This window comes from Heteronotia binoei, chromosome 5 (assembly GCF_032191835.1).
Source record: "Heteronotia binoei isolate CCM8104 ecotype False Entrance Well chromosome 5, APGP_CSIRO_Hbin_v1, whole genome shotgun sequence".
Lineage (NCBI taxonomy): Eukaryota > Metazoa > Chordata > Lepidosauria > Squamata > Gekkonidae > Heteronotia > Heteronotia binoei.
This window is the reverse complement of record NC_083227.1, coordinates 53,040,820-53,056,136: the sequence shown is the minus strand read 5'-3', so window position 1 is coordinate 53,056,136 and position 15,317 is coordinate 53,040,820. Positions and strand designations below refer to the sequence as shown.

At 42.7% G+C, this 15,317-nt stretch overlaps 1 protein-coding gene across 32 annotated transcripts in view; it reads left to right on the top strand.

Annotated features, from left to right (window-relative positions):
* MAGI1 (membrane associated guanylate kinase, WW and PDZ domain containing 1) overlaps positions 1–15,317 on the top strand; it is a 736,174-nt gene that overhangs the window by 670,521 nt on the left and 50,336 nt on the right. For all 32 annotated transcript variants that reach the window (XM_060239488.1, XM_060239486.1, XM_060239490.1 and 29 more), the window contains one exon: positions 3,548–3,764. In XM_060239488.1, the coding sequence (XP_060095471.1) occupies positions 3,548–3,764 (217 nt within the window). The remainder of the gene's footprint in view (positions 1–3,547; positions 3,765–15,317) is intronic.

Here is a 15,317-nt window from a genome sequence, read left to right as displayed (position 1 = left end):
TAGATAAAGTACAAGAGTTCTCCGCTAAAATTGATCTGGAAGTAGCCTGAGAACTTTCTGGCAAGCCCCTGGAGGAAAGTTAAAATTAACAGTGTGGTAGGAGTGGTATGTTAAAGTTCTGAACAAATTGAGTTTTGGGTGAAAAAAAAAATAACCAGGCACTTGGGGGCAAGTGAGAATTGCTTCCAGGTAGCAATGTGAAGTCACTTATGGAGCTGTTTACCTAACCCTGTTCTCTCCCTTGAAACCACATATGGGCCTGCTTACCTCCCTGTCCTCTCCCAGTTCAAATGGGGGAGAGAAAGAGTCTGACAGCTTCATCCCAACACTATCTGGACGAATGTGCCCTAGTTGGCTGTATTTTCTCAGTCTCTTTCCCTCTTCCTCCTTCCCTCCTCCTAATATCACAAAAGAGCTGGATTAAAGGGAAAGGAGAATGTTTCCCCCAGTTTTTAAAGGCAGGAGTACTGGGTTATTTTCTGCGTCTTCACCTCTGCCACGGAAAGGCAGAGAACACATGAGGTAAAACACATGAGGTCCCCTTCTACCTTTCCTGGAGCTCAGCCTGCAGTGATCAACTTCTGAACTTCCTGCTTCATGTGCGGAGGCGATCAGGGTGAGGGGTCCTGAGGGGGAGGGGAAGCCAAGGCTTGGGGAGGGGGCCTGTAAAATCCACAAGGAGGCTGGGCCTTCTGGTCCCCATGGGACGCTACAGGCCTGGTCTAGATGCACTATATCTGACTGAGAGGACAAAAGCCATGGAGCCAGTTTCTGTGTTTCTTTCTGTCCTATTCTATCTTCTATGCTGAAGGAAGAGAAAGGTAGTCAATCTAACCATCCCATTCCACTCACCTGGGCTCAGAGGCGTCACTAGGGTGGGTTGCACCCTGGGGTGTAACTGATTCAAGTCACCCCCCCCCCCAATTGGGCATCACCCCTTTTGGAGGGCTGCGTCACCCCCTCCGCACATAACCCTGCCCACTTCACATGGCCCCTCCCTCATCCACCCTCTGGTCACATGACCAGCCCCCGTAATCCAAGATACCAGTTTTGCAGCATTTAAGTTTCCCCCACTCACCCACACGCTTTTAGCTGAGCCGGCGGCAGCGCAGCCCCGGTTTCAGAATCCCGGCCAGCCCACACACAGCAGCAGCATTCTAGTCCCAGGGCCAGCCCCTTCCTGTTGGGGGGGGGGTCATGGGTCAGTGCCTGGGGCCAATGAGAATGTTCTGGGGGAGGGCCGATGGCCCCCTTGGCCCCGCCCTAGTGACGCCGCTGCCTGGGCTAACAGCAGATGCAAAAGACTTTGCTCAGTATCCATAGAGAAGGCATGGACAGTTCTCACGTGCTCACAGGTCTTTCATCCTCTCAGGATTAAAGCCTTCATTTCCAAATCTTTGGTGTGGAGAGTGAAAGGAAATGACCTTTGTTAGTATTGTGCCATGGTGGATTGGTGCCATGTTAGTAGAGGCTGATTAAGCAACTTGGAATGGGCAACCTCTCATTCTGGGATTATTGCAAGGCTTTGAGTAAACCTTCACCTTGCATTTTGCAATTTTATGATTTAAAGCCTCTGGAAAGCTAGTAAACTAGCCCTTTGACCAAACATCTTGAAATCTGGCATACTCCTTTATGGCTGAGTTTTGTGTCATCATTTCTATGTCAAAAATATGCCCACACAGAAAAAAAGGCAGTGATGATATTTTATGTTTAAAGTACTTTGATGAAACAGCCATTGTTTATGTCTGAGGGTGGTTTTTTTCAGCACATTTTCCTCATGCAATTTTTTTTTTTAAACCAAGTGTGAATTATTTTCATTTCCTAGCAAGGGGGGAAATTATCACAGGAGTTGAGCAATCAGAACTAGCACATGTCATTTAGATTTCAGTTTGAAGGGTAGAGGAAATTTCAAATTTAAGCCAGCAGAGAGTTTATATCATTTTAAAGAAATGCCACTGATGGGTCAAAAGCTATAGGGGAAGGCAATAAAGAATTTCAGAGAAGAGTCTGTTTGTGGAGTTCTCACACTTCTCAGCAAACAGCTACACAACTTTCTTTTAAAAAGATAAAAGGAATGGCTGCATCTTCTAATTCAAAGGGCTTGCAGGGAGCATGCAGAAAAATGAGGAGGGGAGTGTTTGACCTGTTCATTTCTATTTGTGAGTAGTATCTAGCGTAACTCAGTATAAGTTATTAAATTGAGATTCATTGTGAGTTTTGAGTCATCCAATTATTGTCCTCAAAAGTTAATTATGTAAAATTAAACATAACATCAGCCTTATGATACAGAGAAGATATCATGAAAGCTGTGATGATACTGATACTCCATACAGCTCAGTTCAAAACATTTCCTTTTGGGCTATGTTGCCATTTTGGAATTACCTTTTCCCCCCTTTGCCTCAGCACATTTTTCAATTTATTCACCAAATCATTCACACATTAGTTGGAGTTTCCTACATGTAAAATTATTTAAGCCAGAACCTGAGATCACAAGCCCTTGAATTCAAGATGCTTGTTGATGTCATTCTACCACAGTGAATGTATTTGTGGTTTAAAAAAAATTATTAACATTTATCCAAGCACTGGCCAGTAAGATTGTTGTCTCATGCCTTCTTTATTAAATATATTCAAAAAAAGAGGTCCAAAGTAGGTATGTGTGGTTCTCTAGAGTCACCCAATGTATTCCCCTCAATGAAGTTTTAATCCAGTGCTTACTGGCCTAATATAAGGTAACAAAGCTGAAGGGAAATGAAGATGTGGGATTTTAAATGTCTTTCCTTGCCCACTCACTGGTTTACTAGATTTGAAGAGATGCCTGTTATGCTTCAGCCCATCACAAGGTGGTGGTATTCTACACTGTTGTTTGAGCTTCTTGTGTGAGGCATGATGGGGGACAAGCAAATATGTGGGCCAAAGGCATATGAAAACTACTTGAAAGCCTGGCTGTTACAGCTGAATGTGGCAGCTTAGGTTTTGGCTGGAGCAAGCCAATTTATAGATGTTGCACTGATTTTCAGCCTTATTGGTAGTTTTGGCTTTAATCTGATCTGTTGTTTATTTTATTGTGAGCCACATTGGACTTTGCGGGGCAGGGGGGTAGAACGGTATATTTTAACCAAAGCTTGTATTATATTGGATGACAATATGGCCCAGGACAGAGTTGTTCCCCACCGTTCAGAGATGCTGTTTTGAGCAGAGGGCAAAAAAATAAAAAAAAATGAAGCCACTGATCTAATAAGAAACTTTGATTTGTGGTGTGCCTGTACCTGGAAGGTACAGTTTTTCTCAGTGATGGATGACTTTCCCCTTTCTTGCATCCCTCTGTCACTCTGTCTATCATGGGGAAAATATATCTGTACTCAGCACAAAACTGGAAATGGTAGAAGCCAAAATGTATGTATGTATGTGCACACATACACACACACATACAGAAGCGCTAAACCTAGACAAAGAAAAACCTGCAGGAAATTGTTCACTTGCAAGCCATTAACCTTCTGGTGATTTTTTTCCCCCCCTTCCCCATCTCTTCTGGTGCTTTTGCTTACAGCAACCACTTGAAAGGAAAGATAGCCAAAACAGCTCTCAACACAGCGTCTCCAGCCACCACAGCACACACACTGCTTCGCCTGTCCACAGCACTCAGGTGCTTCCCGACTACCCTGCCCCTGAAGCACCAGCTGCAGATCAACCAGACAACACTGGGCAGAAGAAGCCAGATCCATTCAAAATCTGGGCCCAGTCCAGGAGCATGTATGAAAGCCGACGTAAGTATCAGATGAGATCTTTCCTTGTTCTGGGGGCAGCTCTAGATAGCAGCTTTCTCTAGCTACTGGGACTCAAAAGCATTTTGTTTGATTGGAAAAATAAATACGCCTTTTGTTTTGTTAATATGATGGACTAGCTGATGGCAGCCAGAAAAAGGTTGCGGTGGTCCAAGGTTAGGGAAACACAATGGTAAGAAATTAGAGATCAGCAAATCATACGTTGTTCATGATCATTTTTGTCTGTAATGAAAAAGGAGCTTTGATTGCCTACAGTAAGTGGGTTTACAGCATAACTGCGGTAAGCGATAGGTGAGTACTTTCAGTATTACAATCTTTCTTTTCTTGTTTTCTTCTGCTTACTTTTGTATTTTTGTTGAAAACAAACAAATCAAATGTATATTGAATGGGAGATAGTCCAAATGTCTTAGCAAGTAGCTGGACACCTTCCATCACTGGTGACTAACAAAGAACTGAAGTCGGTATCAGTCCTGAAAAGCACTTTATTGAGGAGTTAACAGTAATATGAAATTGGGCCATTCATAGGAGTGCTACCTTTTTTCTGTACCTTTTTGATTATTCACTCATATCTGTAGTCTTTTTTAAACTTTCAGAGGCCCCTGGTGTCCAAAAACAGGAAGAATTTTGTTCTTTTAAGGAAAATATGTGATTTCCTCCATAGAAGAGGGCAGCTCTGTTAGAGGCAGGAACTTCTGAACTGAAGAAGCATCAGAGCAGCATGTTCTTTGGGGTTTCAGCTGTCTCCTTTCCATGTATTTTTTTTTGGAGATGCAGCAGGTGTGTACCAACAACCACTTTCCCACTGCTTCTGCTTGCCTCAGTTCACAAGAGACATTTAGATACTTTTTCTCGCTGATCTTTTGCTGGTTTTTGTTACCCATATTCACATATTAGCAGTTTTATGCTCTTAGAAATGCAGTTCTCACCATTTTCTAGTTCAGCAGAAGCTGCCCTTTCCTCCTCCATCAAGTAAAGAATACCAATCTCAGGTCTCTGTTTGGTGCTCAGCTACTGCTGCTGAACACCATTAAGGCTGCTTGTTTTTTTGTGGGTTTGTTCACCACCATTGTACATGAATGTACTTGGGGCAATCTGGGTTGTGAAAAGTGCCATCAAATTGCAGTTGACATATGGCGACCCCATAGGATTTTAAAGGCAAGAGGCGTTCAGAGGTGGTTTGCCATTGCCTGTCTCTGCATAACAATCCTGGACTTCCTTAGTGGTCTCCCATCTAAGTACTAACCAGGGCTAACCCTGCTTAGCTTCTGAGATCTGAGGACATCGGGCTAGCCCAGGCTATTCAGATCAGGGCTGGGTCAATTAACATGTTTAAATAAGCATGACACCAGAAGAAACATATTAATATATTCATAAATGATATATAATTTCTATTCTGAAGACTAGGTTGATACCTACCAAAGTAATTATTCAAATCACAGCCATATTAATTGGTCTGTTACTCAGATTTAAAGTGCTGTTTTCCATGGTAAATGCCATGGGAACCATATTTACAAGTGGAAAACAAGGGTTAAGATTTTACAAATTGTGAATACAAGGAGTTTGTGGAACTGATCCCTCCTGCATCCATCTCCATCCGCCTCTGCTCTCCCTTCAAAATAACTATTCTGGAAGATTAGGACATCTTCCTGAATGGAATGGGATGTAGCTGCATCAGGAAAGGGAAATGAGTAGAAATTTCCCCATTCTTGGTGCAACCCCTCTAGAATATCCTCCATCTCCCAGATGCCCTCCAGGTATTTGATAAAAGGAGCATTGGCTTTCAAAAATTCATACACCCGACAGACAGATAGTTAGTCTCTAAAGTGCTACTGGACTCCAATCTAACTGTTCTACTGCAGATCAACATGGCTACCTTCTGCAGGTTTCTCAAAGGCATTTTCTGCTCAATATTTATGGGTTTCCCAGCATTCACAAACAGCTTTATTGAATTGTGAGCTTCAGAGAGACTGACTGTCTATCTGTCTGTCTCTCTTTCTCTCTCTTTGTGTGTGTGTGTGTGTGTTTAGGGAATAATCATTCTGTGAACTTATTCTGTTTAAATATTGGAGTTGGAAAAAATATTCTGAGCTGTTCAGTGCATGGCTGGCACTTAGTAGCAATTGCATGTTTAATTCCCCTACTTTTAAATGTAGGGCAGCTACTTTCTATCCTAATATTGCAGCACTTTTGTGTTTCTTTCTTTCTTTCTTTCTTTCTTTCTTTCTTTCTTTCTTTCTTTCTTTCTTTCTTTCTTTCTTTCTTTCTTTCTTTCTTTCTTTCTTTCTTTCTCTCATCTCATTTCATTGACTTACCATTGACTGGCGGCGGGGATGAATCCAGATGAGTTCTTTTAAGTTGTCAGGGTTGGGGGGAGAGGAGGCTGGGGTGCTAAATCTGCTGTTTTCATTTGGGGTGGCAGCTGTGTGTTTAATGTAGCATCTTGTTGCAGCCTTCGTATCACTTGTGAAGACTTCTCTCTGATATTTCTACTGCATTACAGTTTTCCTTCTCTTCCCTTCCACAGCCAGCATGCCTGCACTGTCATTGTCTGTGACCCCCTGCAGCAATTTAGTACCAGCTAAACAGTTAATTAGAAATTAGCTAATTAGTCATTAGGATTAGCTCAGCAGTATTAACTATCACTGGTTCTGCTTTAAAAAAAAAAAGTATACAGGAAGGTACTGCCGGGCAGGGCTGCTTCCAGCTCTGCTTCCCCCGTCCACATAATACAAGGGAAATGGCATCCATTTTAATAACAACTAGGGCTTTGCCTTTGTTCATAAAACTGGTCCTCTCCTAGGTAGTAATAACGCTTCTGTAGACAGCCTTCCATCCTTCCGAGGTTGGTAAAATGAGTACTCAGCTTGCTGGGGGGAAGTGTAAAAGACTGGGGAAGGCAGTGGCAAACCACCCTGTAAAAAGTCTGCTGTGAAAACGTTGTGAAAGCAACATCACCCCAGAGTCGAAAATGACTGGTGCTTGCACAGGGGACTTTCTTTACTTTTTTAGCTTTCCCTAAATATCTTTCCACCGATCTTCTGTAAACTCCCCCACCATATACTTTATCAGTATTTCTGGGTAGAAGTTTGGTCATTTCCAGTTTGCTGCAGGAAGTCACTCTGCTTCATGTCCTGTGCAGGATTTTTTTGTTCAAGAAATAGCACTTGTTGATATATGAAAAATGAGCAGTAGTTATTGTTCATTGCTGCTGTACATAGTGATAACCATTATCATACATGGCTTTAAGGGGGATTGGACAGATTCAAGGAAGAGAGGCCCATCAGTAGCTACTGTGTCATTGCATGGTGACTGAAGGGAGACTCAATCGATAGAGGCAGCAGACCTCTGAATGTGAGTTCTAGGAGGCAGCAGCAGTGAGAAGGAATTCAGCCTCTATGTTCGTTTGGCCCTCCAGGGCCACTGGTTGGCCAGTGAGTGAAACAGCATGCTGGCTTAGATAGACTCTTGGTCTGAACCAACAGTTGTCTGCACGAGTTCCTCATTCTTATGGTCTTGTTTCTTGAGAAAAGGTATGAGCTGAAGGTGTACATAAAATATAACATGAAAGGAAACAGAGGTTCATAAAGGAATCTGTAATCCTTCTAAAAGTACATACAGCTTCAACTAGAGTCTCGAGGCGGCAGGAGAGAGGTGGCGGGCCTAGCTTGCTTGGGAAATTATAAATGTTTGTATGCAAATGCTAGAAGTGTCCGAAGTAAAATTGGTGAATTGGAATGTTTAGTGTTGGGAGAAAACATAGACATTGTGGGAATTTCAGAAACTTGGTGGAATGAGGAGAATCAGTGGGACACGGTGATTCCTGGATATAAGTTATATCGGAAGGATAGGGAGGGAAGGGTTGGAGGTGGGGTGGCTCTGTATGTCAGAGAGGATATACGGTCCAGTAAGACTGAGGTCAGAGAATTAGATTCCCTTTTAGAAATGCTTTGGGTTGAAATAGAGGGCCCAAAAGGAAATTTAACTATGGGAGTTTGTTATCGCCCACCAAATCAAAAGAGAGAGGACGATTATAATATGATGGAGGGATTAAAGATAGCGGCTAAACGTAAAAACTGTGTCGCAATAGGTGATTTTAACTACCCGCAGATTGATTGGGTCAATATGTGTTCTGGTCGAGAGAAAGAGATTGAGTTTCTTGATGCTCTCAGTGACTGTGCTATGGAGCAGATGGTCTCAGAACCTACCAGAGGTGGGGCAATCCTGGATCTGGTCCTAAGTAATGCCCAAGACTTGGTGAGAGACGTAAAAGTGATTGCGCCGCTTGGGAACAGTGACCATAATGTTATTGATTTCACCATTTGTATAAATAGGGAGTTGCCCAAAAAGACCGCCACAACCACATTTAACTTTAAAAGGGGTAAATTCTCTGAGATGAGGAGGCATGTGAGGAGGAAACTGAAAGGAAAGGTAAATACGGTCAAAACCCTTGGGGAAGCTTGGAGACTATTTAAAACTATAATCCTAGAAGCTCAGATAAAATACATACCACAAGTTAGGAAAGGCACAAACAGGTATAAGAAGAGGCCAGCATGGTTAACAAACAAAGTAATGGAAGCTGTAAAAGGCAAGAAGGACTCCTTTAAGCGGTGGAAAACCAGTCCAAGTGAGATTAATAAAAGGGAACACAGGCAGTGGCAAATCAAATGCAAGACTGTGATCAGGCAGGCAAAAAGGGACTATGAGGAGCATATTGCAAAAAACATAAAGACCAACAATAAAAATTTCTTCAAATATATTAGAAGTAGGAAACCAGCCAGGGAAGCAGTGGGGCCCTTGGATGACCATGGGGTAAAAGGATTACTGAAGGAGGATGGGGAAATGGCTGAGAAGCTGAATGCATTTTTTGCCTCTGTCTTCATCGTGGAAGATGAGAAGTGTTTGCCCGCCCCAGAACCACTAATATTGGAAGGGGTGTTGAAAGACCTGAGTCAGATTGAGGTGACAAAAGAGGAGGTCCTACAACTAATAGACAAATTAAAAACTAATAAGTCACCGGGTCCGGATGGCATACATCCGAGAGTTCTGAAAGAACTCAAAGTTGAACTTGTGGAACTTCTAACAAAAATCTGTAATCTTTCATTGAAATCTGCCTCCGTTCCTGAGGACTGGAAGGTAGCAAATGTCACCCCCATCTTTAAAAAGGGTTCCAGAGGAGATCTGGGAAATTACAGGCCAGTCAGTCTGACTTCAATACCGGGAAAGTTGGTAGAAACCATTATCAAGGACAGAATGAGTAGGCACATTGATGAACACGGGTTATTGAGGAAGACTCAGCATGGGTTCTGCAAGGGAAGATCTTGCCTCACTAACCTGTTACATTTCTTTGAGGGGGTGAACAAACATGTGGACAAAGGAGACCCGATAGATGTTGTTTACCTTGACTTCCAGAAAGCTTTTGATAAAGTTCCTCATCAAAGGCTCCTTAGAAAGCTTGAGAGTCATGGAGTAAAAGGACAGGTCCTCTTGTGGATCAAAAACTGGCTGAGTAAGAGGAAGCAGAGAGTGAGTATAAATGGCCAGTCTTCGCAGTGGAGGACAGTAAGCAGTGGGGTGCCGCAGGGCTCGGTACTGGGTCCCATCCTCTTTAACTTGCTCATAAATGATTTAGAGTTGGGAGTGAGCAGTGAAGTGGCCAAATTTGCGGATGACACTAAATTGTTCAGGGTGGTGAGAACCAGAGAGGATTGTGAGGAACTCCAAAGGGATCTGTTGAGGCTGGGTGAGTGGGCGTCAACGTGGCAGATGCGGTTCAATGTGGCCAAGTGCAAAGTAATGCACATTGGGGCCAAGAATCCCAGCTACAAATACAAGTTGATGGGGTGTGAACTGGCAGAGACAGACCAAGAGAGAGATCTTGGGGTCATGGTAGATAATTCACTGAAAATGTCAAGACAGTGTGCGTTTGCAATAAAAAAGGCCAACGCCATGCTGGGAATTATTAGGAAGGGAATTGAAAACAAATCAGCCAGTATCATAATGCCTCTGTATAAATCGATGGTGCGGTCTCATTTGGAGTACTGTGTGCAGTTCTGGTCGCCGCACCTCAAAAAGGATATTATAGCATTGGAGAAAGTTCAGAAAAGGGCAACTAAAATGATTAAAGGGCTGGAACACCTTCCCTATGAAGAAAGGTTGAAACACTTAGGGCTCTTTAGCTTGGAGAAACGTCGACTGAGGGGTGACATGATAGAAGTTTACAAGATAATGCATGGGATGGAGAAAGTAGAGAAAGAAGTACTTTTCTCCCTTTCTCACAATACAAGAACTCGTGGGCATTCGATGAAATTGCTGAGCAGACAGGTTAAAACGGATAAAAGGAAGTACTTCTTCATTACACCTATTCATTCATTCATTCATTAACATATGGAATTCACTGCCACAGGAGGTGGTGGCGTCCACAAGCATAGCCACCTTCAAGAAGGGGTTAGATAAAAATATGGAGCAGAGGTCCATCAGTGGCTATTAGCCACAGTGTGTGTGTGTGTGTGTGTGTTTGTGTGTGTGTGTATATATGTGTGTGTATATATATATATATATATATATATATATATATATTTGGCCGCTGTGTGACACAGAATGTTGGACTGGATGGGCCATTGGCCTGATCTAACATGGCTTCTCTAAAAAAAAAAAACTGCAGCTGTCTTAGTTCCTCCTTCAGGTTCCTCCTTTAGAGCCATAGAATGTAGTGGTTAAGTGTGCGGACTCTTATCTGGGAGAACCGGGTTTGATTCCCCACTCCTCCACATGCTAGAATGGCCTTGGGTCAGCTATAGCTCTGGCAGAGCTTGTCCTTGAAAGGACAGCTGCTGTGAGAGTCCTCTCAGCCCCACCCACCTCACATGGTGTCTGTTGTGGGGGAGGAAGATAAAGGAGATTGTGAGCCACTCTGAGATTTGGAGTGGAGGGTGGGATATAAATCCAGTATCTTCTTCTTATTTGTTTGGTGACACTGCCAAGTTTACATTCTGTGTGTTTAGAAATATAGGCTTCATTACACCTATTCATTCATTCATTCATTCATTCATTCATTCATTCTATGACTTGTATCCCGCCCTTCCCATAAAAATGGCTCAGGGCGGCTCACAGCCCTGCTTAAGATGAGCTGAAGGTGTACATAAAATATAACATGCTTAAGATGAGGGCAGTTCTCCCTCACCCATCCTCCCAAAATCTTCTATGGCTCAAATACAGTAATACATTGATGATTCAAGCACAAACTGAATAACGTTTCCAGGTATACCCTTGACATCTCAATTTGTGATAGTACAAGTGAGGCACCAGGCAGGAATAAGGCTTTCTTCTTGCTGATCAGACCACTTCCTGCTGCTGCAGTAGAACAATGAGTAAATTGGTTTGGGATTGGAGACAGGACTTTGGGAATCCCCCAACTTGAGAGTGCTTTGAGGTCCCAGTCTTTCTGAGACCTCATACCATAATGAGGTTTGGAATATCCTGAATGATAATGCCAGTATATTACCCAAATAACAGATACATATTGCCAAATCTCTTACTATGAAAGAATGCTGGCATATTTTGTGTCCTGTGGGTTGCTTTGCTTTCACTTAGGCTTATATTGACTGAGAGCAGCAAATATAGAAACAACATGATGTAGTGTTGAAGAGCGATGGACTCTAATCTGGAGAACCTTTTCTTAAAACTGAATAAAATATTTTAAATGGGATAATCTGGAGAGCTGGGTTTGATTCCCCGCAGCTTCACTTGAAGCCAGCTGGATGACCTTGGGCCAGTCAAAGTTCTCTCAGAGCTCTGTCAGCCCTACCAGCCTTTAAGCCACTTTGAGACTCCCTAAGGTAGAGAAGGGAGGGTATAAAAGTCTTCTCTTCTTCTACCTTCAAACAGACTTTCCGAGACCTCTTATCAGTAGTGTACCTGTACATGTCTCAGTTTTAACTAGCTCACATGTTAAGTTCTGGAGAGTTATAAAAACAATCTGAAGATTGCTGGAGTGCAGCAAGTAACAATATAGAAATTGTACCTCCCAAAATCAGACATGTATATAGAAGGCCCGCTTTTACCTCATTTTCACCTTGGCCTCTGAAGCCTTCATTCAGCATAAGCAATTTTTAAAGTGCATGCTAGAATATTACTTGGTTGGGCACCGCTTCTTTAAAAGCCGCAATCTGTAGATACAGAAGATCAGGTTTGATGTTTTGGACTCCATCTTAATGGTAGGAGATAAATCATCTTAAGAATGCAGCTTACTCTGCAGTGGCAAATGAGCCTGCCCTCCTAGGGTGAAGAGCGTTGTCCGCATATGCCTCCGCTCTGGCACTCTTCCCAGAAATGGCTTTCACTCACAGTCCTTCCCTTATTTAAGGTTTTGGATCCTGGCAATATTGTAATCTGGCAGAATAAAAAAAAAGTAGTGTATTCCCCCTCCCCCTTCCTCACAGTACTTGACAGGCTGCTGAAGCATATCCGCATAAGGATGAACCAAGCTGCTTCTGTTAGGCATGAGCTACTTCCATTGAAGCAGCTGGGGGAGCATAATTTATTGCCAGCAGGACTCTTAATGGGCCAGTCCACATAGTTCTTAAAGGGATTTGGCCCCCATCATTTTTGCATGCCCATTTTAGATGCAAACATGGCTCTATTAGGATGATAATCATCTTAGTGGTCATCTTCAGTTTTGACCAAACCCGTGCAATACTGTAGTGTCATTTGTGTTCTGTTGTTGGGAAATTGAAGTACTGGGATATTATGCATAGGAAAGACAGGCAATCACATATACTTTTGATTAAACAACAAACCAACCTGCTGTGGGTGGAGTTAGATTCTGGGCAGGGCTGTGTTTCATGAACTGGGGTTCTCAGAGAAGCTAACCATTATTTGGAACTTTCCTAGTAAATGCCTGTGTCTCAATAATGCCACATGGGAAGATTCCACAAGAAATAAGTCATGTCATTACCAATCAATAATGTCACTTAATCAGATCATGTCACTGAAGCAATCTCTGGTGTGAAACAGTCCAAGGCAACTATAGCACAGTTCACTGTGTCAGTCAGTGTCTCCTGAGGAGGTCCTTGTAGCTACATGGAATGATGAATTGGCTGGGGCCATAAACAGGGTTGCTCCATGGTGTCCTCTTCCATACCCTTATAGGCCCCTTCCCCCATGGTTTACCAAGGGGCTGGGCATATAAAGCAGATAGGAAAACTTTAAGGATGAATCAGGCAGGATGTGGCATAGGCCATACAAGGTGACAGTGAGGGTAGCAAAGAAAATTTTCATCTCCACAACCATTGCATCAGTAGAACTTCATTCAGTTAATTTGTCTAAAGTGGTCCTTGGCTTATTATTGCATATCAGTTATGTTAATTTGGCCTCTAGCTGTGATGTTTTTGCAAGGTAGGATTTGCCCTGTTTAGTGCCACAGGGTTTTGTTTTGTTTTCTCACCCATGCTCATTAATATATGAGGCCATTGAATAATTTTGTCCAGAGCTTTGGGGCTGCATGTCATCAAGATACAGATGACATCCATTCCTATCAAGATAGGTAGCCACATTAGTCTGTAGCACTAGAAAAGAACAAGAGTCCAGACTAACAGAATTTGTGGCAGGGGGCCCCTATGTGGTTTTTTAATCAATATTTTGAGATCATTGCTAGTAGTCAGGTAGCTAAGGCAAAACAAGCTGGAGTTGAATCTAGATGGTAATGCATTATAAGACAGATGATTTCTAGAAGGATTGGGTCTGCTTATCCTGGATGTAATAGAGTTGGTTTTTGCAAAGAACATAAAGATCTCATGGATTCAGCCCTGTTGTTTGAAAAGCAGGTTGCCACAGTGGCCAAGGACATCTCATATCAGTTGCATATGGTCCACCAAGCCTCTCCTTTGTTAGACTTTCCCAATATAGCCATGGTGTTCCATGTTTTTATAACTTTGTGGCTGAGTTACTGTGATGTGCTCTGCATTGGGCTGCTCTTCAAGATAACCTAGAAACTGTAGCTGATCCAGAATATATTACCCATTTACAGTCATCTAGAGGCTAGATGATGGTAGCATGTGTTGCCTGATTTGAACCAGCTTCATTGGCTGCTAGTTTATTTCTGATTCCACTTCCTGGTTATGGCCTTCAAAGCTCTTCACAGTCTGAGGGCCACATATCTGCAGGGCAGTCTCCTTCCTTCTGTGTGCCAGCTGTGGTTTTCAAGCTTCCACCACTTAGCTGTTCCCCCAATTAGAGTTATCATTTGGTTTTGAGTTGTAATATTTTAATTATTTCTTATAAGCTTCCTTGAGCCAAAAGGAAAAGTGAGATATAAACATATAAACAAACAAACAATTTTTTTCTGGCAGCCCAGCGGTATCTCCAATGTTTTTTCCCAATACAAGGTGACACTTCATAAGAACATAAGAGAAGCCATGTTGGAACAGGCCAATGGCCATCTGAGCCTGCCCAGGCGGGGAGGGCGGGGTATAAATAAAAGTTGTTTATTATTATTATTATTATTATTATTATTATTATTATTATTATCATCATCATCATCATCATCTAGTCCAACACTCTGTGTCACACAGTGGCCAACCCCGCCTCCCAGTGCCATCAGGAGGTTCACAAGTGGGACTAGAAGCCCTTCCACTTTGCACCCCCACCCCCCACCCCAGCACCAAGAATACAGAGCATCACTGCCCCAGACAGAGAGTTCCAACAATATGCTGTGGCTAATAGCCACTGATGGACCTCTGCTCCATATGTTTATCTAATCCCCTCTTGAAACTGGCTATGCTTGTAGCTGCCGCCACCTCCTGGATCACTTCCTGGATCACCACTTCCTGGATCCGTGTCCAAACTACAGTTGCCCCTCAAGTCACTGCTTGTTTTGCACAGTCTATTCTGAGATGACCACTCTGTAGTTACCGTAGCCTTGGTTCAATTGTGAGTAACAGGAGAATGAGAAAAATGTTCATAGTAGAAGTAGAAAAAGACTGCAGATTTATACACTGCCCTTCTCTCTGAATCAGAGACTCAGAGCGGCTTACAATCTCCTATATCTTCTCCCCCCACAATAGACACCCTGTGAGATGGGTGGGGCTGAGACGGCTCTTACAGCAGCTGCCCTTTCAAGGACAACTCCTGCGATAGCTATGGCTGACCCAAGGCCATTCCAGCAGCTGCAAGTGGAGGAGTGGGGAATCAAACCCGGTTCTCCCAGATAAGAGTCTGCACACTTTACCACTACACTAAACTGGCTAGTAATCAGAAGTATACAGGAATAATGACCAAATGGGCCTCCTAGGTCATTGTGGAATTCAATGACCTTCTAGGTCATTGTGATTCAGGATAATGGTGCTAAATGATTAACTTGTGAGATATCTTTGGATGTCAATTACTGGATAATTAAGAGCAAGATAACTCCAGCAGTAAACCGTAGACTGTGTAAACAAAGCAAATTTTAAACTTTCATTATTTGCATATCATATATATATATATATATATATATATATATATATATATATATATATATATATATATATATATATATAT